The sequence below is a fragment of the Felis catus genome, chromosome C1 (genome assembly GCF_018350175.1).
Source record: "Felis catus isolate Fca126 chromosome C1, F.catus_Fca126_mat1.0, whole genome shotgun sequence".
Lineage (NCBI taxonomy): Eukaryota > Metazoa > Chordata > Mammalia > Carnivora > Felidae > Felis > Felis catus.
The window spans coordinates 42,767,679-42,794,627 of NC_058375.1; the positions used below are offsets into that span (position 1 = coordinate 42,767,679).

Genomic DNA, 26,949 nt, shown 5'->3' on the forward strand with positions numbered 1-26,949 from the left:
TAATTGCCTTTCCTTTCATGTTGACTCTGCCATACTGTGCAAAGTAAATGTAAGCTATCCCAATACTGGACTTTTTAGAGCATGTAGTCTTGGATAATACCACCACTGAGGTAATAGGTTATACAAATAATTTGTATTATGTGTATCAGAGGAACTTAGAATGAATTGTTAAGTAAAAAAAAAAAAAAAAAAGGATAAAAATTACATATGTACTTCCAAATATTTCATATTGTATTTTTTTTTTTTTCCCAGAGAGGGAGCATGAGGCGGGGGAGAGGGGTAGAGGGAGAGAGAGAGAGTATCTTAAGCAGGCAACATGGTCAGTGTAGAGCTGGACATGGGGCTGGAGCCCATGACCCTGGGATCATAACCTCAGCCGAAATCAAGAGTTGGGCACCTCAACTGACTGACCCACCCAGGTGCCCCTTGGTTCTTTTTTTTTTAAGTTTATTTATTTATTTTGAGAGAGAGCGTGCCCATGCATGAGAGCTGGGAAGGGGCAGAGAGGGAGGGAGAGAGAGAATCGCAAGCAGGCTCTATGCTAATGTGGAGACCAGTGCAGGGCTTGATCCCACGAACCCTGAGATCCTGACTTGGGCCGAGATCAAGAGTTGGATGCTTAACTGACTAAGCCACCCATGTTCCCCCATATTGTGTTTGAATAAAGACTTGCAGAAAGGAAAATGTGAAAACTAGTTGGTGAGATCTGGAGGATTTTTTTTCTTTTCTTTTATAAAAAGGTTGTATTATTTTTCATTACCATAAGCAGTGTATGAGAGTTTGAGTTGCTTCACATCCTCACCAATATTGATATGGTCAGTTTTAAATGTTTTAGCCACTCAAAAGAGTATGTGATGTCCTGCAGCATTCAGATAAAAAAAGAAATAAATGGCATCCAGATTGGTAAGGAAGAAGTAAAACTGTCACTATTTGCAAATGACATGATGCTATATATAGAAGACCCTAAAGACTCCACTAAAAAAAAACTATTAGAACTAATAAGTAAACTCAAGAAAGTTGCATGATACAAAATGAGCATACAGAGATCTCTTGCATTTCTATACACTAATAATGAAGTAGCAGGAAGAGAAATTAGGGAAACAATTCCATTTACAATTATACCAAAAAGAATAAAACACCTAGGAATAAATTTAACCAAGGAGGTGAAAGTCTTTTATACTCTGAAAATTATAAGACATAGAGGAAAGAAACTGAAGATGACAAAAAGAGATATACCATGCTTATGGATTGGAAGAATGAATATTGTGAAAATATCCATAAGAATATTCCCAGAGGAATGTATAGATTCAATGTAATCCCTATTAAGATACCAATAGTATCTTTCATAGAACTAGAACAGATACTTCATTTTTTTAATGTTTATTTTTATTTTTGAGAGAGAGAGAGAGAGAGAGCACAAGGTGGGAAGGGACAGAGAAAGAGGGACAGAAGGTCCAAAGCAGGCTTCTTGCTGACAGTGTCAAGCCCAATGTGGGGCCTGAACTCACGAACCTCGAGATCATGACCTGAGCTGAAGTCAGACGCTCAACCAACTGAGCCACCAAGGTGTACCTAGAACAGATCATTCTAAAATTTGTATAGAACTATAAAGGACCTCAAATAGCCAAAGCAATCTTGAGAAAGAAGAATAATAGCTGGAGGTATCCCAATCTCTGATTTCAGGATATACTACAAAACTGTAGTAATCAAAACAGCATGACACTGGCATAAAAATAGGCACATAGATCACTGGAACAGGAGAGCCCAGAAATAAACCCACTTCTTGTATGGTCAATTAATCCACAACTAAGGAGGCAAGAATATACAATGGGAAAAGACAGTCTCTTCAGTAAATAGTGCTAGGAAAACTGGACAGCCAAATTGGACCACTTTCTTACACCATACACAAAAATAAACTCAAAATGGATTAAAGACCTAAAGTTCAGACCTGAAACCATAAAACTTTTAAAAGAAAACATAGGTGGTAATCTCTTGGACACATTAACCTTAGCAACATTTTAATGGATATGTCTCCTCAGGCAAGGGAAACAAAAGCCACAATAAACTTTTGGGACTACACCAAAATAAAAAGCTTTTACACAGCAAAGGAAGCTATCAACAAAACAAAAAGGCAACTTCCTGAATGGGAGAAGATATTTGCAAATGATATATCTGATGAGTTAATGTCCAACATATATAAAGAATTTATACAAGTCAACATGAAAAAACCCAAATAATCTGATTAAAAAATGGGTAGAGGACCTGAATAGGCATTTTCCAGAGAAGACATACAGATGGCCAACAGACACATGAAAAAGATTGTGAACATCACTCGTCGTCAGAGAAATGCAAATCAAAGCCGCAATGAGATACCACTTCCCATCAGTCACAATACCGAATATCAAAAAGACAAGAAATAAGTGTTGGCAAGGATGTAGAGAAAAGAGAACACTTATGCACAGTTGATGGGAATATAAATTGTTATAGTCACTGTGGAGAACAGTATGGAAGTTCCTCGGAAAATTAAAAATAGAGGGCACCTGGGTGCTTCAGTTGTTAAGCATCTGACTTCAGCTCAGGCCATGATCTCATAGTTTATGAGTTTGAGTCCCACATTGGGTGAGCTTGAGCTCTGCATTGGGTGAGCACTAGCCATGCTTTGGGTAAACAGGAGCCCTGCTTTGAATGAGCCCCACTTCTCTCTCTCTCTCTCTCTCTCTCTCTCTCTCTCTCTCTCTCTCTCTCTTCCCTTTCTCTCTCTCTGCCCCTCCTGGGATTCTCTCTCTCTGCTTCTTGTTCACTTGTGCCCTCTCTCTCTCTCTCTCAAAAAAATAAATAAATAAAAAAAAGAAACATCATGCAATCCAGTAACCCACTACTATGTATTTACCCAAAGAAAGCAAAAACACTAATTTGAAAAGATATATGCACCCCTATGTTTATTGCAGCATTATTTACCACAGCCACAATATGGGAGCAACCCAAGTGTCCATCAGTAGATGACTGGATAAAGATGGTGTGTGTGTATGTGTGTGTGTATGTATACACACACACACATATACGTACATATGTATACATGTATACATATATATACATATATATATATGTATGTATATATACATATATATTTACAATGGAATATTACTTGGCCATAAAAAAGAATGAGATCTTGCCATTTGTGACAACATGGGTAGATGTAGAGGGTATTATGCTAAGTAAAATAAGTCAGACAGAGAAAGTCTAGTTTTCTTCTTTTCTTGGTTTTGGCATTAGAGTTACGTTGGCCTCATAAAACAAATTGACCATTCTATATTTTCTGTAACCATTCTATATTTTCTGACAAAGTTTGTGTAACCTAAAGAATTTACCAATGTAATCAAGTAGTTTTAAGTTTTCTTTTTGGGAAAGTTGTTGATAAAAAATTTGTTAATAGATATGGGGCTCTTCAGATTTTCTGTGTCTTCCAGTGTCTATCAATTTTTGTAAGTTGTATTTTTAAAGAAATTTACCCATTTCATTTAAGTTGTCAAATTTGTTGTCTGAACTTGTGTGAAGTATTCTCGTATTATTCTTTTTTTTTTTAAGTTTATTTATTTAAAGAGAGAAAGCGCGAGAGAAAGCAACCATGAGTGGGGAGGGGCAGAGAGAGAGAGAGAGAGAGAGAGAGAGAGAGAGAGAGAGAGAATCCCAAGCAGCTCCATGCTGTCAACACAGAGCCTGACTTGGGGCTCTATCCCACAAACTGTGAGATCATGACCTAAGCTGAACTCAAGAGTCAGATGCTTAATCATTTTAAACATTTAAAAAATTTTTTGAACTGAATAATTATGAAATATATCAAATTTTGTAGAAGGTAGCTAAAATACTGCTTAGAGGAAAATGTGCAACTTTAAATATTTACATTTGAAAAGGAGAAAGATCTAAACTAAATGACCTAAGGTTCTCTTGTAAGAAACTTAAAAGAAGAAAACCAAAGTAAACCCAAAGTAAGTTAAAGAAAGTTAAAATTGAAGAGCCGAAATCAATGAAATGGAAAAAACAGACAATAAAGAAAATTAACAAAGCCAAAGCTGAATCTTCATAAAGCTCAACAAAACTGACAAACCTCTACCTAGGTAGATCAAGAAAAAAGAAGAACACCAATCTCCAATACAAGGAATAAAAAAGAAGTTATCACTATAGATCCTATAGACATTAAAAGAATAATAGGAGAGGGACACCTGGGTGGCTCAGTTGGTTCAGTGTCCAACTCTTGATTTCGGCTCAGGTCATGATCTCGCATTTCGTGAGATTGAGCCCCACGTTGGGCTCTGTGCTGACAACATGGAACCTGCTTGGGATTCTCTCTCCCTCTCTCTCTGCCCCTCCCTCCCTCAAAATAAATAAATAAACATTAAAAAAATTTAATATCCAGGTATTTAGAATTTTCCTGGATATATTACTGTTAATTGCTTTCTAATTGTGCTATAGTAAGAGAATACACTTTGATTTTGATCCTTTCAAATTTATGATTTTTATTTTATGGCTCAACATGTGGTATATATTGGTGAATTTATCTATCATTGCACTTGGAAATTATGCAGATTCTGCAGTTATCAGATGTAATGTTCTAAACATATCAATTAAATTGAGATGATTGATAGGATTTTTCAGATCTATGTCTCTAATGATTTATTTGTTTTGCTGTTATCATTTGCTGAGAGGGGTGTTAAAATCTCCTACATAAATTATGGAATGGTCTCTCTCCCTTCTAGTTCTATCAATTTTTGCTTTATTTTGCAAGCACAAGCACATTTATAGTTGTATATCTTCTGTTTTTTTCATTATGAATATCTTGCTTTATGTCTGGTTATAGTCTTTGTTTAGAAGTCTCTTTTTGTCTGACTAACATAGTTGCTCCAGCCTTTTTATGCATACTGTTTGCATGATATATATTTTCTATTCATTAGCTTTTAATCTATTTATGTTGTTTATCTGTATAAGGTATATCTCTTGTAGGTAGTAGTGTATCATTTTTTAGCCTTTGTCAATTTCTACCTTTTTACTGGAGTATTTAAATCTGCTCTAATACAGTAACCATTAACTATATGTAATTATTGAATCCTTGAAATGTGGCTGTTCCAAATTGAGATGAGTTGTGTGAAGTACACACTGGATTTTGAAAACTTAATATGAAAAATAGAATGTAAAGTATTAATTTTTTTACTGCTTACATGTTAAAATGAAATAGTTTGGATATATTGGGTTAAATAAAATGTATATTAAACAAAATATATGTTAGAAAATTTTAAAGTACATATGTGATTTGCATTATATTTCTGTTGGACAGTGTGACTTAGATTATTAAGATCATTAACTTGACCACTTTTATCTTTTACCTGTTGTGCTCTCTGTTTTTTGTTCTGTTCTCCCTCTCCTGCTTTCTTTTGGATTATTTGAATATTTTTATTTTATGTTTTTATTTTTTGGTTTTAAATATATATTTTTATTTCTTAAAGATAGTTTTTTTAAAAAAGTTTATTTATTTATTTTGAGAGAGAGCGAGCACATGGGGAGGGGCAGAGAGAGAGGGAGAGAGTGAATACCAAGTAGGGTCCACACTGTCAGTACAGAGCCTGATGTGGGGCTCAAACTCAAAACCTGTGGGACATTGACCTGAACTGAAATCAAGAGTCAGAGGCTTAAATTCCTGAACCACCCAGGTGACCCTATTTATTTCTGAGAGAGAGAGAGAGAGAGAGAGAGAGAGAGAGAGAGAGAGAGAGAGAATATTCATGCGTATAAGTGGGGGAGAGGTAGAGAGGGAGAGAGAGAATCCCAAGCAGGCTCCACACTGTCAGTGCAGAGCTGGATGCAGGGCTTGATCCCATGAATTGTGAGATCATGACCTGAGCCAAAGTCAAAGGTCAGATACTTAACCAACTAAGCCACCCAGGCACCCCTATTTGAATACATTTAGTATGACTTTTATTTTGTGTATTGAACTTTGGCCATATCTCTTTAGTTAGTTTCTTTGTTTTTTAATTTAATTTTATTGTATTGTATTGTATTGTATTGTATTGTATTGTATTGTATTGTATTGTATTGTATTGTATTGTATTTTCAAGTTAGTTAACATACAGTATAGTCTTGGCTTCAGGAGTAGAACCCAGTGACTCATCTCTTACATATGACACCCAGTGCTCATCCCAAGAAGTGCCTTCCTTAATGCTCATCTGCCACCCATTTAACACCCCCAGTTTTTTTGGTTTTTGTTTTTGTTTTAGTGGTTGCAGGTTTCTTAACCTCAATGTTGTTGATGAATTAGATTATTCTTGGTCTTGGGGGTTGTGTATTGCAGGAAGTTTAGCAGCATTCCTGGTTTCTACCCACTAAATGTCTAATACTTCTAATACATAGAAATAAGGGATCCTCTTCTCTGCCTCTCTCCTCTGTGAACTTTCTCTTTTACTCTCTGACCTGTATGGGTTTCTTTTCCTGGTTCCTCTGGTTAGAAAGATGGAGTTTCTGTTAGAGTTTTGGCTACCTATGCTTCCCTACTGCCAGTAATGCTCCAGGATGGTGCTCACCCTTGGAACAAAGCTGTTGAGAAAGCCTAAAAAGAGAAAACTTGGAATTTACCCTTGTATAGTGGCTTCTCCAAGTTTTAACTCTCCTTGATTCCCCTGCATTTGTTGACTTTTCAGAGTCTTCAAGTAGTTGTTTTTTGTATTTTATCTAGTGTTTTATATTGTAAACAGTGGGAGACACAGGCTATAGTGAATATATATGCTATGCTGCTTTAGTAGAACTGGAACATAATCTCAAGGTTTTAAATATATATACATTTTGATATATGATGATGACTTTCAAAATTATATCCCTAGCTTACACCACTTCCCCTGATCTCTAGACTTATATGTCCAGCTGCCTATTTTTCAAGAGTTTTTTGGATGTCTCATTAGTATCTCAAATCCAAGTCCAAATTGAGTTTCTGCTGTGACCCAGACTTCCTCCTTCCTCAGTCTTCCCCATCCTCCTGTTGCTCCAGTTCCTCTCTTTCTTTCATAGCCCCCTTTGAATCCATCTCTAATTCCTGGTGGCTATGGACTCTGCCTTCTAAATATATCCAGAATACAACCATATCTTACCACTTTTTATCACTACCAGCCTAGTCCAGACCACCGTTATTTCTCACTTACATTATTGCAGTAGTCTCATAACTGGCACCCCTTCTTCTGCCTTGTCTCCTTATGGTTTATTTCCTATAATGAAGCTTTCATGGTCCTGTTAAAAGCACACAGCAGATCAATATCATTCCTCTGATCGTCTCGTTCAGGAGTAAAAGCCAAATGTGATCGGTCCCTTTTATTGCCCTCTCACATCTTTCTGACTTCTACATCTCCGACTCTTTTACTTTGCTGCAGCTGCATTGGGCTCTTTCCTCAAACACTCCAGACTTACTTCTAGCTCAGGGCCTTTCTTTGTTCCACATATCCATATGATTTGCTCCCTTATTCCCTTAAGGTCTTTGACCAAATGTCAAAGTGGAAGACTTCTCCCATAACTTGGTTTAAAATGTGAACTCCTTACCCTGTCTTTTTGGTCCCAACACTTACTGTACCCCCTTTCCTGCCTTTACCCCACCCCATGGTGCTTATCACCACTCTGTTATATATCTTACTTTCATTACATATTGTCTGTCTCTTCCTTACACCTCTCCTGACAGTGAAGTTAATTCCATTAGAACGGGGATATTTGCTTCATTATTGCTGTATCCCCTAGTTTCCAGTGCAGTTTTTGGCACATAATTGCTTTCTATTTATTTTCTTATTGGTGGCCCATAAGAATGGTTGTTACAGTACTTTCATCTCTGGATCACTTTTAGTTGATGGGCTCAAGATATTGCCAGTGGAATCTTCTAATACTTAATAGGTTGTATATATTATAAAAAAGAAAATGCAGTGAATTATTCCATTCTTGGGGTTAGTTTGTATTCAGTCTGCTATTACTTGGTATAGTAACAATATTGAGGAGTTCTAAAAGCAGTAATGGCAGGTAGAATACCTGTTATGACCAGAGCCTTGTATCAGGCTCTATGTCAGAAACACCAAAAAATAAAAGAATGCCTCAGTGGATGGTTTTTAATCTACAACCTAGATTTAAAGTGAAATTAGAAGTGTTAGTCATAGGGGTGTCTGGGTGGCTCAGTCAGTGGAGCATGTGACTTTTGATCTCAGGATTGTGAGTTTGAGCCCTACATAGGGTGTAGAAATTACTTAAAAATAAACTCATAAAAAAAAAAGAAGTGTGAGTCATAAAAAATTTTGTGATTAGTGTGTTTCATTTTACCAATAGAGAAACTCTTTGGTTTTTGAAGGCAATAAAATATATTGGTTAAGAACACGGGCTATGAAGCCAGGCTGCCTGATGATTAATCCTAGATTAGTCCCCTGCTGTTGCCTTGGCTAGTTACTTAACATCTATGTGACTGTTGCCTCATCTGTAAAATGGGAATGATAACACGTACTTCATAGTGTTGAGGATTAAATTATGTAGATATATGTAATAATTAGAACAAGGCCTGACACAAAGGGAGTACATAAAAGCTATTAGCTATCTCTGACAGTACCATAACCACCATCTTTCTTTGGAGGTTCCACTTCATTATCAGAAATACCAGCTGGAAGAATATTTTATAGCCTACATGGGTTTTTATTTACTCCTTAACCACCTGGAAGAATGACCAGAGAGTTGATAGAAATGTTGAAGCCACCAAGCATGTAATTTTCATTTTCTTTTAAGCTTATGCTTATGGCTCAACAGTATTTTCATCTACTTCATTTCATCCCTTCATTTCATGTCCCATGCTCTCCCCTCGGCTTGCTGGGAATGTTTATAGATCACATAACAGTGCAATTGAAAATAAAAATGAATACATTGGGCACAATTATGGATTTTTAAAGCTGATGCAATTATTTTAGTTATAGTATTGGATCCACTTCCATTCTTCAGGGTCTTTGAATCTCTGTTATATTTGTAGCAATTTTGGAAGCCAGAGAGCTCTTAAGAAATTCTAAATAGTAACTCTGTTTAATGTATGAAATGTTCTTAGAATATAAATCTTTATTACTCAGTATTTATTATGTAGCTTTTAGAAGTGCTTATATCACGGGGTGCCTGGGTGGCTCAGTTGGTTAAGCATCCAACTTCGGCTCAGGTCATGATCTCACTGTTTGTGGGTTCAAGCCCTGTGTCAGCTCTGTGCTGACAGCTCAGAGCCTGGAGACTGCTTTGGATTCTGTGTCTCCCTCTCTTTCTGCCCCTCCCCCATACTCTCTTTCTCTCTCAAAAATAAATAAACATTAAAAAAATTTTTTAAAACAGAAGTGCTTACTTATATCAGTTTGATATTAGTTTGAACTGTTAAGAAATGTTTACTATAAGAAGATCTTGGCTATACTGAAATTAAAAAAAAAAACGTATCACTTGGACCAATGTTATTTTTAACCTTTGTGAATATTATTTTTCCTTTAGGGCAAGGTGGACAACTGGTTGATAGGGGAGATAATACTTATGGAGGAAAGTGGGTCATAAATCCTAGTGGTGGATTGATTTCAAAGGGACATCCACTGGGAGCTACAGGTAATACTACACACACATTTCCTAATTTTTTTGTTATCATTTTTTATATAAGTGTGAATGGTTTAGCCATTGATTTGAATGAAGGATTGTATTCTCTGAACCTGGTAGCCAGTGCTTTAAATGATTATTTAGTCATGTTATTTTAAATTTTCCTTTAAGTATAGTGCATTTTAATAATCTTAACTGATGAAAATTTGAATTACATGAAACTCTAAATTCAACATACATATATTTTTTAAAATATTTTTTTAATGTTTATTTATTTATTTTGAGAGAGAGAGAGAGAGCGAGCGTGCAAGCAGAGGAGGACTCAGAGAGAGAGAATCCTAAGCAGACTCCACACTGTCAGTGCAGAGTCTGATGTGGGGCTCGAACCCATGAACCATGAGATCACAACCCGAGCCCAAGTCAGGCACCTAACTGACTGAGCCACCCAGGCGCCCCAACATACATATATTTTTTGAGTTTGATTATTTTCAAATAGGTGTACAATTTAAATTAAAATGTTCCAAATAAAGATCTTGCTAGACCTGCTGGATGGATAAGAATAACTTGAAATGAGCACATTATTTGTATATAGTTGTTTATGTGGTTGGTGTTACATGGAAATTTTTTTCTCTGGAGAATTGGACTAGAAGTTATGAAATAAGAATTTTACTTTGACTTTAGTGCTGATTGGCCATGTGACTATTTTGAGTAGTTATCAGTCAATTAATCACTTTGAATCTTAGTTTCCTTAATTGTAAAATGAAATTATACCAAAAAAGTTTATAAAATAATTTAGTACTAAAATCTGGGATTTGTTTTTATGAAGATAGCTGAGCTTTGTATTTTTTCATATTGTCTTATATATTAAATATTTTATAAATTATTACAAATTCCAAAATAGAGAAGTTAGAATTAACAGTGTATTCATTATAGCAATTAACTGGTTTATTTTTCTTTACCACTTAAATTTAGTAAGCTTATTATCTAGTGAATAGATACTTGTAAACAGAGAGTAAGAGCTAGGTAGACAAATGTGCACACATAGATAGTTACAGTATAAGGTGCCACCTTGTTATTTATTTTGTCTGGTTTGTTCTTTGGTTCTTTTCTCTTTTTTGTGCTTTTTGTTCATTGGGTGTTTTTTAGTATTTTATTTTCTCTTTTCTGTTGAATTATTTCTTTTTCTTATTTCTTAGTGGTTGCTGTAGAATGTGCAACATACATCTTTAATTTAACCACAGTCTACCTTCAAATAATGTTATGCCATTTTACATATAATGTAAGGGACTTTTACTACAGCATATTTCCAAGCACTTCCAAAATATTTGTAAACCCCACAGTATACTATTGTTATTATTGCTCTGAACAATCCACTATATTTCGAAGTAATCTGAAAATGAGGGGAATGAGAGTGATATCACTGGGAGTGACAGAATAACAATATCTGACAAATACTCTCCTTTATAAAAGTACTAAGAACACTTGCAAAAATTATCAAGACTGGGGTGCCTGGGTGGCTCAGTTGGTTAAGCCTCCAACTCTATCTCAGCTCAGGTCTTGATCTCAAGGTTGTGAGTTCAAGCCCCACATTGGGCTCCGCACTGGGTGTGAAGCCTACTTAATAAAAAAAAAAATTGTCAAGATCAAGTTTTTACAGAACTCTGGAAATTAACCAAAGGGTTGCAACAATCTGGGGGAACATTTTTAAAAACAGTCTGCTGAATCTCCATAAGAACACTAAGCTTTAATGGCGTTTTGACTTGCTCTAATACCACTCCCCCTTGCCCCAGCTCCATGGTAGTCTTGAAAGCAGTAGCCTGCAATCATGGTAGAAACCAGCAGCCTGGCCAGCACTGGAGGAGTCAAAATGGAATTGGAGTTCTTTCAAAGCCCCATTCTTAGAGAATTGTCATTATTTGACCTGACAGTTCCCTGGTAAACCATTCTTAAAATGCCTGTCTTTATGTAACCTGACACAGAACTTGCAGAGTATTTTCTCCAGAATCACTTGTTAAGAATAATTAACAACAATTGGCTTAACAACATAGGTGCCTGAGGTGCTGATAATTGGGACAAAAGACCCAACCAAAAACCTTAAAAGAAAAAACCGGGGAATGAGATGTCTATTAAGGGTCTTTGAAAAGATCTGACATGTCCCTAAGAATCTAGAACACCCAGTATATACATGAAGATTGTATGTATGTTCAAGGCTTTCTGCATGCTCAGAAAAGACCTAACAAGATCTTAAGCTCTTACCTCTGGCTAACCTTGGGGCTCTGCGCAATTGGGAAGTAGAGGCTAAGGTGAAGTTGTAAACTGCCTGGCTGAGTGCCCCAATACACACACACACACACACACACACACACACACACACACACACACACACGCAGCTTCAGCAAAAACTGGGAGACTTATTAGTTCCAGACACTTAAGAAAATCTCTGTCCAGCCATTAGCTAACCACTAAGGTAACCAAGAAGAAAATATAATGATCAATTGTGACAAAGAATACAGACTTTACAGAATCAGTTTGGAAAAGTCAACAACAACAAACTCTGAGAAAGGGGAAGAATCTGATTTCTAGAGTTGCCATGTTGTATTATATAAAATAGCCAGTTTTTAACAAAAAAATGTGAGACATGCAAAGAAACAAGAAAGTATGGCCCATACATAGGGGAAAAACAGTCAATAGGAACTGAGGTAGCCCAAGCTTTGGATTTACTAGACAAAGACAAGCATCTACTTAAGTGTGTTCAAAGAATTAAAGGAAGCTATATCTAAAGAATTAAAGGAAAGTGTCACAACCAAATAGAAAATATCAATTACTAGGTAGAAATTATAGAAAAGAACCAAATATATTCTGGCATTGAGAAGTATAGCAACTGGAATGAAAAATTCACTAGAGGGTCTCAATACCAAATATAAGCAGGCAGAAGAAAAAATCAGTAAAAGTTTTAGGTAGGTCAATTGAAATTATCCAGGCTGATGAACAGAAAAAAAAAAAAAGAAGAAGAAGAAGAAGAAAAATGAACAGAGCCTCAGAGACCTGTGGGACCCCAGCAACACTAACAGCATAAACGTAGTGACCTCAGAAGGAGAGGAGAAAAAGGGGCAGAGAGAATATTTGAAGAAATAATGGCTGATAACTCCCCAAATTTGAGGAAAAAACACTTATATGCATATTGAAGAAGTTCAACAAACTTCAAGTAGGAATATCTCAAAGAGATTTACACTTAGACACATCATAGTCAAACTGTTGGAAGTAAAAGTATATTGAAAACATCAAGGGAGAAGATTCATCATGTACAAGCATTCCTCAGTAAGGCTTAACAGCTGATTTTGTTTCAGAAACTATTGAAGCAGTGTGATGAAAAAAAGTGCTAAGGAACAATTCTGTTTTCAGTGAAACTACCCTTTAAAAATGAAGGAGGGGGCACTGGGTGGCTCAGTCAGTTGAGCAACGGACTCTTAATTTCAGTTTAGGTCATAATCTCATGGTTCATGGGATCGAGCCCCATGTCAGGCTCGGTGCTGACAGCATGGAGCCTGCTTGGAATTCTCTCTTTCTGTCTCTCTGCCCCTCCCCGACTAGCACATGCACATGTGTGTGCATGTGGGTGCATACTCTGTCTCTATAAATATTAAAAATAAATGAATAAATAAAAATGAAGGAGAAATGAGGACATTCCCAGATAAACAAAAATTGAGAGAATTTATCACTAGACCTCTCCTATAAGAAATCCTTTATAAAGAGATAGTGAAATGAAAGAACACTATATATAGCAATCCAGGCCTTCCTAAAGAAGGAAGAAAGGTCTCAGATACACAACCTAACCTTACACCTTAAAGAGCTGGGAAAAGATGAGCAAATAAAACCCCAAACCAGCAGAAGACAGGAAATAATAAAGATTAGAGCAGAAATTAATGCTATTGAAACCAAAACAAACAAACAAAACAAACAAACAAACAAACCCCAGTAGAACAGATCAATGAAACCAGAAGCTGGTTCTTTGAAAGAATTAACAAAATTGATAAACCCCTAGCCAGTTTGATCAAAAAGAAAAAGGAGGGGCGCCTGGGTGGTGCAGTCGGTTAAGCGTCCGACTTCAGCCAGGTCACCATCTCGCGGTCGGTGAGTTCGAGTCCCGCATCGGGCTCTGGGCTGATGGCTTGGAGCCTGGAGCCTGTTTCCGATTCTGTGTCTCCCTCTCTCTCTGCCCCTCCCCTGTTCATGCTCTGTCTCTCTCTGTCCCAAAAATAAATAAACGTTGAAAAAAAAAATTTTAAAAAGAAAAAGGAAAGGACCCAAATAAATAAAATCAAGAATGAAACAGGAGAAATCACAACCAACACAGCAGAAATAAAAACAATAATAAGAAAATACTCTGAGCAATTATACACCAGTAAAATGGGCAATCTGGAAGAAATGGACAAATTCCTAGAAACATATACACTACCAAAACTGAAACAGGAAGAAATAGAAAGTTTGAACACACCCATAACCAGTGAAGAAATTGGATTAGTAATCAAAAATCTCCCAAAAAACAAGAGCCCAGGGCCGGATGGCTTTCCCCGGGGAATTCTACCAAAGATTTAAGGAAGAGTTAACACCTATTCTCTTGAAGCTGTTCCAAAAAATAAAAATGGAAGGAAAATTTCAAAACTCTTTCTATGAAGCCAGCATTACCTTCATTCCAAAATCAGACAAAGACCCCACTAAAAAGGAGAACTATAGACCAATTTCCCTGATGAACATGGATGCAAAAATCCTCAAGATATTAGCCAACTGGATCCAACAATACATTAAAAAAATTATTCACCACGACCAAGTGGCATTTATACCTGGGATGCAGGACTGGTTCAATATTCGCAAAACAATCAATGTGATTCATCACATCAATAAAAGAAAGGACAAGAATCATATGATCCTCTCAATAGATGCAGAGAAAGCATTTGACAAAATACAGCATCCTTTCTTGATAAAAACCCTCGAGAAAGTAGGGATAGAAGGATCATACCTTGAGATCATAAAAGCCATATATGAAAGACCCAACACTAATATCATCCTCAATGGGGAAAACTGAGAGCTTTCCCTCTAAGGTCAGCAACAAGACAGGGGTGTCTACTCTTGCCACTGTTATTCAACAAAGTATTAGAAGTCTTAGCCTCAGCCATCAGACAACACAAAGATATAAAGGCATCCAAATTGGCCAGGAGGAGGTCAAACGTTCACTCTTTGCAGATGACATGATACCCAAATGGAAAACCCAAAAGATTCCACCAAAAAACTGCTAGAACTGATTCATGCATTCAGCAAAATTTCAGGATATAAAATCAACGCACAGAAATCGGTTGCATTCCTATACACCAACAATGAAGCAACAGAAAGAGAAATCAAGGAATTGATCCCATTTACAATTGCACTAAAAACCATAAAATGCCTAGGAATAAATCTAACCAAAGAGGTGAAATATCTATACACTGAAAACTATAGAAAGTTTATGAAAGAAATTGAAGAAGAAACAAATGGAAAACAAATGGAAAAATGTTCCATGCTCCTAGGTAGGAAGACCAAATATTATTAAAATGTCAATACTACCCAAAGCAATCTACATAGTCAATGTAATCCCTATCAAAATAACACCAGCATTCTTCACAGAGCTAGAGCAAACAATTCTAAAATTTGTATGGAACCAGAAAAGACCCTGAATAATCAAAGCAATCTTGAAAAAGAAGACCAAAGCAGGAGGCATCACAGTCCTGGATTTCAAGCTGCATTATAAAGCTGTAATCATCAAGACAGTTTGGTACTGGCACAAAAACAGACACTCAGATCAATGGAATAGAATAGAGAACCCAGAAATGGACCCACAAACATATGGCCAACTATCTTTGACAAAGCAGGAAAGAATATCCAATGGAATAAAGACAGTCTCTTCAGCAAGTGGTACTGGGAAAACTGGAAAGTGACATGCAGAAAAATGAACCTGGACCACTTTCTTACACCATACACAAAAATAAACTCAAAATGGATGAAAAACCTCAATGTAAGACAGGAAGCCATCAAAATCCTCGAGGAGAAAGCAAGCAAAACCTCTTTGATCTTGGCCCCAGCAATTTCTTTTTTTTTTTTTTTTTTAATTTTTTTTTCAACACTTATTTTTTGGGACAGAGAGAGACAGAGCATGAACAGGGGAGGGGCAGAGAGAGAGGGAGACACAGAATCAGAAACAGGCTCCAGACTCTGAGCCATCAGCCCAGAGCCCGACGCGGGGCTCGAACTCCCGGACCGCGAGATCGTGACCTGGCTGAAGTCGGACGCTTAACCGACTGCGCCACCCAGGCGCCCCTGCCCCAGCAATTTCTTACTCAACATATCTCTGGAGGCAAGGGAAACAAAAGCAAAAATGAACTATTGGACCTCATAAAAATAAAAAGCTTCTGCACAGCGAAGGAAACAATCAGCAAAACTAAAAGGCAGCCGACAGAATGGGAGAAGATGTTTGCAAATGACATATCAGATAAAGGGTTAGTATCCAAAATCTATAAAGAACTTATCAAACTCCACACCCAAAAAATCCAAAAAATAATCCAGTGAAGAAATGGGCAAAAGACATGAATAGACACTTCTCCAAAGAAGACATCCAGATGCCAACCGACACATGAAAAAAATGTTCAACTTCATTTATCATCAGGAAAATATAAATCAAAACCACAATGAGATACCACCTCACACATGTCAGAATGGTTAACATTAACAACTCAGGCAACAACAGATGTTGGCGAGGATGTGGAGAGAGAGGATCTCTTTTGCACTGCTGGTGGGAATGCAAACTGGTCCCTTACTCTGGGACACAGTATGGAGGTTCCTCAAAAAATTAAAAATAGAGGGGCACCTGGGTGGCTCCGCTGGCTATGCAACTGACTTCAGCTCAGGTCATTGTCTTGCGGTTCGTATGTTCGAGCCCCGCGTCAGGCTTTGTGCTGACAGCTTAGAGCCTGGAACCTGCTTCAGATTCTGTGCCTCACTCTCTCTGCCCCTCCCCCACTCACACTCTGTCTCTCTCTCCTTCAAAAATAAATAAACATTAAAAAATTTAAAAAAATCCCCAAAGGCAAGGGAATTAAAAGCAAAAATGAATTACTGGGACCTTATGAAGATAAAAAGCTTCTGCACAGCAAAGGAAACAACCAACAAAACTAAAAGGCAACCAACGGAATGGGAAAAGATATTTGCAAATGACATATCAGACAAAGGGCTAGTATCCAAAATCTATAAAGAGCTCACCAAACTCCACACCCGAAAAACAAATAACCCAGTGAAGAAATGGGCAGAAAACATGACTAGACACTTCTCTAAAGAAGACATCCGGATGGCCAACAGGCACATGAAAAGATGTTCAGCGTCGCTCCTTATCAGGGAAATACAAATCAAAACCACACTCAGGTATCACCTCACGCCAGTCAGAGTGGCCAAAATGAACAAATCAGGAGACTATAGATGCTGGAGAGGATGTGGAGAAATGGGAACCCTCTTGCACTGTTGGTGGGAATGCAAATTGGTGCAGCCGCTCTGGAAAGCAGTGTGGAGGTTCCTCAGAAAATTAAAAATAGACCTACCCTATGACCCAGCAATAGCACTGCTAGGAATTTATCCAAGGGATACAGGAGTACTGATGCATAGGGCCACTTGTACCCCAATGTTTACAGCAGCACTCTCAACAATAGCCAAATTGTGGAAAGAGCCTAAATGTCCATCAACTGATGAATGGATAAAGAAATTGTGGTTTATATACACAATGGAATACTACGTGGCAATGAGAAAGAATGAAATATGGCCTTTTGTAGCAACGTGGATGGAACTGGAAAGTGTGATGCTAAGTGAAATAAGCCATACAGAGAAAGACAGATACCATATGGTTTCACTCTTATGTGGATCCTGAGAAACTTAACAGAAACCCATGGGGGAGGGGAAGGAAAAAAAAAAAAGAGGTTAGAGTAGGAGAGAGCCAAAGCATAAGAGACTGTTAAAAACTGAGAACAAACTGAGGGTTGATGGGGGGTGGGAGGGAGGGGAGGGTGGGTGATGGGTATTGAGGAGGGCACCTTTTGGGATGAGCACTGGGTATTGTATGGAAACCAATTTGACAATAAATTTCATATATTGAAAAAAAAAATTTTTTAAAATTAAAAGTAGAACTACCCTACAACCCAGCAGTTGAACTACTAAGTATTTATCCAAAGGATATAGGTATGCTGTTTCGAAGGGACACATGCACCCCAATATTTATAGCAGCACTATCAACAATAGCCAAAGTATGGAAAGAGCCCAAATGTCCATCAATGGATGAATGGATATAGAAGATGTGGTATAGCTATACAATAGAGTATTACTCGGCAATCAAAAAGAATGAAATCTTGCCATTTGCAACTATGTGGATAGGAACTAGAGGGTATTATGTGAAGCGAAATTAGTCAGAGAAAGATAAGTATCATATGAATTCACTCATATGAGGACTTTAAGGCACAGAACAGATGAGCATAAGGGAAGGGAAGCAAAAATAATATAAAAACAGGGAGGGGGACAAAACATAAGAGACTCTTAAATATGGAGAGCAAACAGAGGGTTACTAGAGGGGTTGTAGGAGGGGGATGGGCTAAATGGGTAAGGGGCATTAAGGAATCTACTCCTGAAATAACTGTTGCCCTATATGCTAACTAACTTGGACATAAATTAAAAAAAAAATTAACAGCAGGAATAAACCCATAGCAAAATGAGAAAGAAAAAAAAAAAAAGAAAACACTAGACAGTGGAATAAAGAGCATATGAAGAAATACAGAGCATTAGTAGTAGCATTAGTAGTAGGTGTATTTGTAAATATAAAGACAATAGCAGTACATTATTTTGGCATGTTTCTCCCCTCCTGTCCAGCTGCATGAAGCAATAATCTGAGTTGATAGACATACAATGCATAAAAATGTTATTTGTATGACAGTGACAACACAAAGGAGGGTGGAGATAACATAGCTGACCATTTTTGTATACTATTGAAGTTAAGTTGGAGGGGCACCTGGGTGGGTTAGCCAGTTAAACGTCTGACTTGGGCTCAGATCATGATCTCACAGTTCATCAGTTTGAGCCCTGTGTCTTGCTCTGTGCTTACAGCTCAGAGCCTGGAACCTGCTTCGGATTCTGTGTCTCCCTCTCTCTCTGCCTCTCCTACATTCATTCTCTATCTCTCTCTCTCTCAAAAAAAATAAACATTAAAAACAAAAGAAATTATGTTGGTATTAATTCAAACTAGGTTGGTATAAATTAAGATGTTAATTGTAATTCCTAGAGTAACCACTAAAAAATAGCTTTCAAACATATAGGAAAGAGCGCCGCCTGGGTGGCTTAGTTGGTGAAGTGTCCAACTTCAGCTTAGGTTATGATTTCATCCTTCGTGGGTTCAAGCCCTGCATTGGACTCTGTACTGACAGCTCAGAGCCTGGAGCCTGCTTCGGATTCTGTGTCTCCCTCTCTCTCTGCCCCTCCCCTGCTTTGCTCTCTTTCTGTCTCTCAAAAATAAATAAATGTTAAGAAAAAACATATAGGAAAGATAGTGAAAAAATATATAGTAAAATGACAAAGAATGAAAATGGTATACTAGAAAATACATATTTAATACACAAGAAGGTAATAATGGAGAAATAGAGGGATTAAAAAAGACAAAATTTTAAGAGAATGAGAAAATAAGCCAGACTGAGAGAAAATATTTGCAAAAGACATATCTGCTAAAGGACTATTATCTAAAAGATACAAAGAATTCTTATAAAGTAAATAATAAGAAAATGAACAATATGATTAAAAATTGGGCAAAAGACCCGAACAGACACTTCACCAAAGAAGATACAGAGTGTCAAATAAGCATGTGGAAAGATCTTTAACATCATATGTCATTAGGGAATTGCAAATTAAAACCATAGGATACCATTACATACCTATTAGAATGTCCCGGATCCAAAATGGTGACAACACCAAATGCTGGCAAGTTTTTACAGAATGAAATATTCTCTACACTTATCATGAACACTGAGTAATGTGTAGAATTGTTGAATCGCTATACTGTGCACCTGAAACTAATATAACACTGCATGTTAACTATAATGGAGTAAAATTAAAAACTTAAAAAAAATGAAACATCCTCCACCATACAATTCAGCAGTTGTGCTCATTGACATTCGCCCAGATGAGTTGAAAACTTATGTCCACATAAAAATCTGCACATGGATGTTTATAGCAGCTTTATTTAAATTGCCAAAACTTAGAAGCAACCAAAATGTCCTTCAGAAGGTGAATGAATACATAAATGATGGTGCATCCAGACAATATAATATTAGTCATTGCTAACAAAATATTAGCTATCAAGTATTGAAAAGACATGGAGGAACCTTATGTGCATATTACTTAGGTGAAAGAAGCTGATCTGGAAAGGCTACATACTCATATGATTCCGAATGTATAACATTCTGGAAAAGGTAAAACTATGGAAGTAGTAGAAGGATCATGTGTTAGAGGAGAGGGAAGGAAGAAGGTATACAGCATAGAGGAAAAGGGCATGAGACTGTTCTGTGTGATACTACAGTGGCAGCTACATGTGATTATACATTTGTCAAATGTATACAACACCAGAAGCCAGGTGGTGAGCTTAGCTTTCAGGGCAATGGAACTATTGTCGTGTCTAAGACTGCTAAACTAGCAGAACCCAAAGTTTCAGGAATGACAAAATTTTCCTAGTAGATTATTAGGGATAACAGTGAGAGGAGCTACTCCCTTTTCCATCTTTTGATCCTTTTTGTAGTGACTATAGAGAAATAGCACCACTAATTCAAAACATGTTCCACATTTTGGAGGGTGTGACTCCAGCACTACAAAGTGCTGCTGGTACCATTATAGAGTCTTCAAAAGGCTTTTACATTATACTATCAGATTAACTGCTTCAGGGCAATAGACTACATTGTAAGCCCAATGAATGCTGTGAATAGGTGTTCATCCCTGTATTCATTTATTGAGGCTTAAATGAGCTTCTTAACCAGAGAAAATACTATTTGGAATACCATGTTGGCAAATCCAGCACAAAGATCAAGAATAAAACCCTAGGAGATATAAAAATTAAAGGTATAGGTGGAGAGGAAGATACATGTAAGAATAATAAGAATATATGGTCAGTTATTCAAGGGAGGAATGTTTCAAAAGTTAAGTCATCAGGCCAGAAAAGTTAAATTGATAGAGTGAAAAGTGTCCTTTGGATTTCACTATTATCAAGCCATTGGAAGTATTGGAACAATTTTATTGAAATGTTTTGCTAGAAACACATGGGAATGCAGAAATAAATAGAAGTGGGAAAGTAGCAACAATAGTGCAGATTAACTTTTAGGAGCAGTGGCTGTGAATGGAAAGGTTGATGTACCTCAATTGCAGGGGTGTGTTCTGTATGACTGAGTCTTGGATTTGATCTTAGCCTCTTCATTCTTTTCAGTATACAGCTTTGTTGCTCCTAGTTTTTGTTGTTTTTTTTAATATGTAAAATGGGAATAAATAAACAACCTATACCTACCTTACAGAGTTGTTCTGTGGATTAAATTAGGAAATATGTATATGGGAAGTATATAGCACAGTTCCCAAAATGGGGTAGAAAAACAATAACTGCTAGTATTCTCCTCCTACAATTTCTGTAAAAGGATGCCATATTGGATCTAGGTAACTGTTTGTAGCTGGTAATAAAGTCATTGTTTGTATCACAACATGGAAAATGTATAACTATTTCAGGAGAACAACATTCTTTAATTTGTAGAGAAAGTAATTTTTCTTCTAGTATGACAGCCTCAAGGCATTAATTTCTCTATATAATTATTTTACCCAGTACTACACAGACATTTTTATTTATTTTTTTATATGAAATTTATTGACAAATTGGTTTCCATACAACACCCAGTGCTCATCCCAAAAGGTGCCCTCCTCAATACCCATCACCCACCCTCTCCTCCCTCCCACCCCCCATCAACCCTCAGTTTGTTCTCAGTTTTTAACAGTCTCTTATGCTTTGGCTCTCTCCCACTCTAACCTCTTTTTTTTTTTCTTTCCCCCCTTCCCCTCCCCCATGGGTTCCTGTTAAGTTTCTCAGGATCCACATAAGAGTGAGACCATATGGTATCTGTCTTTCTCTGTATGGCTTATTTCACTTAGCATCACACTCTCCAGTTCCATCCACGTTGCTACAAAAGGCCATATTTCATTTTTTCTCATTGCCACATAATATTCCATTGTGTATATAAACCACAATTTCTTTATCCATTCATCAGTTGATGGACATTTAGGCTCTTTCCATAATTTGGCTATTGTTGAGAGTGCTGCTATGAACATTGGGGTACAAGTGGCCCTATGCATCAGTACTCCTGTATCCCTTGGATAAATTCCTAGCAGTGCTATTGCTGGGTCATAGGGTAGGTCTATTTTTAATTTTCTGAGGAACCTCCACACTGCTTTCCAGAGCGGCTGCACCAATTTGCATTCCCACCAACAGTGCAAGAGGGTTCCCGTTTCTCCACATCCTCTCCAGCATCTATAGTCTCCTGATTTGTTCATTTTGGCCACTCTGACTGGCGTGAGGTGATACCTGAGTGTGGTTTTGATTTGTATTTCCCTGATAAGGAACGACGCTGAACATCTTTTCATGTGCCTGTTGGCCATCCGGATGTCTTCTTTAGAGAAGTGTCTAGTCATGTTTTCTGCCCATTTCTTCACTGGGTTATTTGTTTTTCGGGTGTGGAGTTTGGTGAGCTCTTTATAGATTTTGGATACTAGCCCTTTGTCCGATATGTCATTTGCAAATATCTTTTCCCATTCCGTTGGTTGCCTTTTAGTTTTGTTGGTTGTTTCCTTTGCTGTGCAGAAGCTTTTTATCTTCATAAGGTCCCAGTAATTCACTTTTGCTTTTAATTCCCTTGCCTTTGGGGATGTGTCGAGTAAGAGATTGCTACGGCTGAGGTCAGAGAGGTCTTTTCCTGCTTTCTCCTCTAAGGTTTTGATGGTTTCCTGTCTCACATTTAGGTCCTTTATCCATTTTGAGTTTATTTTTGTGAATGGTGTGAGAAAGTGGTCTAGTTTCAACCTTCTGCATGTTGCTGTCCAGTTCTCCCAGCACCATTTGTTAAAGAGGCTGTCTTTTTTCCATTGGATGTTCTTTCCTTCTTTGTCAAAGATGAGTTGGCCATATGTTTGTGGGTCTAGTTCTGGGGTTTCTATTCTATTCCATTGGTCTATGTGTCTGTTTTTGTGCCACACAGACATTTTTAAACTACTTTTCTGCCTTTAGTAATTAGACTAAACTCTTTCCTTTATCCCTCCAAAGAGGTAGGTCATACGTCAATGTTGACTTTTTGCTAATGGGACATAAAGAAGTCTGAGTGATAATAAGTATTTCCGTGGTGTGGTCATTGAAGCCCCATAGAGTTGTAGTTTGCACTTCTGGGAAAGATGGTGAAGTAGAAAGACCCTAAGTTCACTTTGTCCCATGGATACAAGTAGATAACACCTACCTTGGTGTAAATAACCCAGAAAATGACTTGAAGAATGACAGAACACACTCTCCACAGCTAAACATAGAGAAGAGGCCACATTGAAGAGCATAGGAAGTGGGCAGATGTGTTTGGAAGCTAAAGAGATGTGCAGGACTGTCTACAGGAGGGAGGGACACTGCAGGTGCAGAGAGGAGAGAGAAACAGACCTTTGTACCAGGCATCTCAGGCATGGGACTCCTGCATGGTGAAGGCAAATCCCCATAACATTTGGTTGTGAAAACCAGAGGGGTCAAAATTTTCAAGTTCTTACAATTATCAGGGCTGGAATTTTAAAAATCAGTGGGCTCCGCTCTGGGAGAACTGGGTTGGTCATGGCAAACTGAGTCCCTGCCCTTATAGAAATAGCACAACACACATACCCGTGGAGATACAGCATAGAAACAGTGGTCTGAAAAAAACCTGGGGTATATAGGAGGGAGATTTGTATACTCATCTCAGAACATGTGCTAGAAGGGCAGGGATCTTTGGGAGACTTCTCCAAGAACAAAAGAGCTAGCAGGTACCATTTCCCTCTCCTACCCCCAGCCTAGACACATGGACATATATGGGAAACAGCACAGTGCCAACACTTTCCACCTAGCTTGCTAACAGCATGCCCAGCCTCCACAGGTCCACCCCCTGCAACCTGGCTGGCATCTGTAGGAGTTTTACCGGGCAGTTGCAGGTCCCCTCCTGCAGTGGACCAGCACAGACTTTGCTGCCACTGCATGCCCTGCCCCCACATTCTCCTGTGGACCAGCCTCTTCCCATATACCTTTGGCTGGAGTCAACACAAAGCAGTGCCACAAGCCTGGCAGTGTGCAAGCATCCCCAAGAGGGGTTGGCACCACTCCAAAGTGACTCTTGCCCTGGAGAGAAGGGAAGATACCCACATATACCAATCCAGCTGCAGTTGCAGCAGTGGGCTGGGGGCATATACCTGGTCTCACTATAGTCCTTGCCCACCAATGAAAGCTTCTCAGGGGACAACACAGGAAAAGTGCCAATGTTCTGCTGTTTGTTGTTACTGCATCTCTAGCAAATGCCTGATCTGACTTACTCAAGCCCAAGGCAGCCCCAATCTGGCCCACTAACAACACAGGGACCAAACACTATCTGCAACAGGCAAAGAGAGCCATTGCAGAGGATGGGACTGAAGGCAAAAGCAGCTCAGGCACCATAGTAGGATGCAAGCAACACACATAAAAGGCACCCCTGAAGTGCCAGGTTCAGGTGAACAGGGGACATTGCATTGCAGGGCACTACAGGACCTCTTCTTCATAAGGCTACTACTTTCAAGAGCAGGAGACATAATTGACTTTCCTAACACATAGACACGCACAGAGGGGTAGACAAAATAAGGAGACAAAAGAATGTGTCCCAAATGAAAGAACAAGATCAAAGCACAGTAAGAGAGCTAAATAAAACAGAGATAAATAAGTGGTATGCCTGATAGAGAATTAAAGTAATGGTCATAAAAATACTCACTGGACTTGGGAAAAGAGTGAAGGACCTCAGTGAGACCCTCAACAGAGATGGAAAACAAAAAAAAAAGAACCAATCAGAGATGAATAACTCAATAACTGAAATTAAAAATACACTAGATGGAATCAACAGTAGACTAAAGGAGGCAGAAGAATGGATTAGCAACCTGGAGTACAGAGTAATGGAAAGCAATCAAGCTGAACAGGAGAGAGAAAAAATAATAATACTAAATGAAAATAGGGAACTCAGTGACTCCATCAAGCATAATAACATTTGCATCTTAGGGATCCCAGATGGAGAAGAGAGAGAAAATGGGGCAGAAAATGTATTTGAAGAAATAATAGCTGAAAACTTAACAAATCTGGGGAAGGAAACGGAAATCCAGACCCAGGAAGCACAGATAGTCCCCAACAAAATCAACCCAAGGGGGTCCACATCAAGACATGTAGTAATTAAAATACAAAAAGTAGTGATACAGAAAGAGATAATTTTAAAAGCATCAAGAAAAAAGAAAACCAGGGGCGCCTGGGTGGCTCAGTCGGTTGAGCATCCGACTTCAACTCAGGTCACGATCTCGTGGTCTGTGAGTTCGAGCCCCGTGTCGGGCTCTGGGCTGATGGCTCAGAGCCTGGAGCCTGCTTCCAATTCTGTGTCTCCCTCTCTCTCTGCCCCTCCCTCATTCATGCTCTGTCTCTCTCTGTCTCAAAAATAAATAAAAATGTTAAAAAAAAAAAGAAAAAAGAAAACCATTACTTACAGGGGAAATCCCATAAGGCTGTTAGCTGATTTTTTAGCTGAAACTTTGCAGGCCAGAAGGAAATGGCATGATATATTCAAAGTGCTTAAAAAAAAAAAAGAAAACCTGCAACCAAGAATATTCTATCCAGCAAGGCCGTCTTTCAGAATAGGAGAGATAAAGAGTTTTCCAGAGAAACACAAGTTAAAGAAGTTCATGACCACTAAACCAGCCCTATAAGAAATGTTAAAGGGGACTCTTTGAGTAGAAAGGAAAGACCATAAGTAGGAGTAAGAAAAGTAGGAAGCACAAAAGCAGTAAAAATAAGTATACCTATAAAAATAAGTCAAGAGATTCACAGAATAAAGGATGTAAATTATGACACCCTATATCTAAAATATGGGGTTGGGGAGGAGAGTAAATAATAGGTTCAAACTTAAGTGACTATCGACTGAACATGCACTGCTGTATGCATAAAATGTTACATATAAACCTAATAGTAACCACAAATCAAAAACCAGTAATACATAATGCAAAAAAATAAAGAGAAAAGAATCCAAGTATATCACTAAAGCCAGCAAACCGTGAGAGAGCAAGAGAAGAAAGGAACAGAGAAGAACTACAAAAACAAACATAAAACAAGTAACAAAATGACAATAAGTATATACCTATAAATAATTACTTTAAATGTAAACGGACTAAACACTCCAATGAAAAGACAGAAGGTGATGGAATGGATAAGAAAGCAAGACCATCTACATGCCGCCTACAAGAAACTGAAACGCTAACTTGAAAAGATAAATGCATCCCTATGTAAATTGCAGCTTTTTTTACAGTAGCTAAATTATGGAAGCAGCCCAAGTGTCCATCAATAGATGAATGGATAAAGATGTACTATATATAATGGAATATTACTCAGACAAAAAAAAATGAAATCTTGCCGTTTGCAACAGCATGGATGGATCTGTAGGGCATACTGCTAAGTGAAATAAGTCAGAGAAAGACAAATACCATATAATTTCACTCATGTTGAATTTAAGGAAAAAAAATGAACAAGGAAAAAGACCAAAAGGAGATTCTAACTATAGAGAACAAACAGATGGTTACCAAAGGGTAGGTGGGGTGGGGGGTGGGGGTTAAATAGGTGAAGGGGATTAAGAGTAATCTTTTTTTTTTTAAGTTTATTTTGAGAGAGAGGAGAGAGGGAGACAATGAGCAGGGGAGGGGCAGAGAGAGAGAGAGAGGGGGAGAGAGAGAATCTGAAGCAGGCTCTGCACTGATAGTGGGGCTCACAAATTGTGAGATCATGACCTGAGTCAAAATCAAGAGTCAGATGCTTAACTGATTGAGCCACCCAGGTGTGGCAAGAGTAAAATAATATTGATGAGCATTGAGTAATGTATAGAATTGTTGAATCATTATATTGTATACTTCTAACTAATACAACACTATGTGTTACCTATACTGGAACTAAATTTTTAAAAAGACAAAAAGTAGCAGTTTGCAATAGAGACA

The 26,949-nt window shown here is 37.9% G+C and overlaps 1 protein-coding gene across 3 annotated transcripts in view; it reads left to right on the top strand.

Moving 5' to 3' along the window:
* SCP2 (sterol carrier protein 2) overlaps window positions 1-26,949 on the top strand; it is a 125,571-nt gene that overhangs the window by 48,008 nt on the left and 50,614 nt on the right. For all 3 annotated transcript variants that reach the window (XM_011284984.4, XM_045035856.1, XM_045035857.1), the window contains one exon: window positions 9,517-9,624. In XM_011284984.4, coding sequence (XP_011283286.1) covers window positions 9,517-9,624 — 108 coding nt within the window. The remainder of the gene's footprint in view (window positions 1-9,516; window positions 9,625-26,949) is intronic.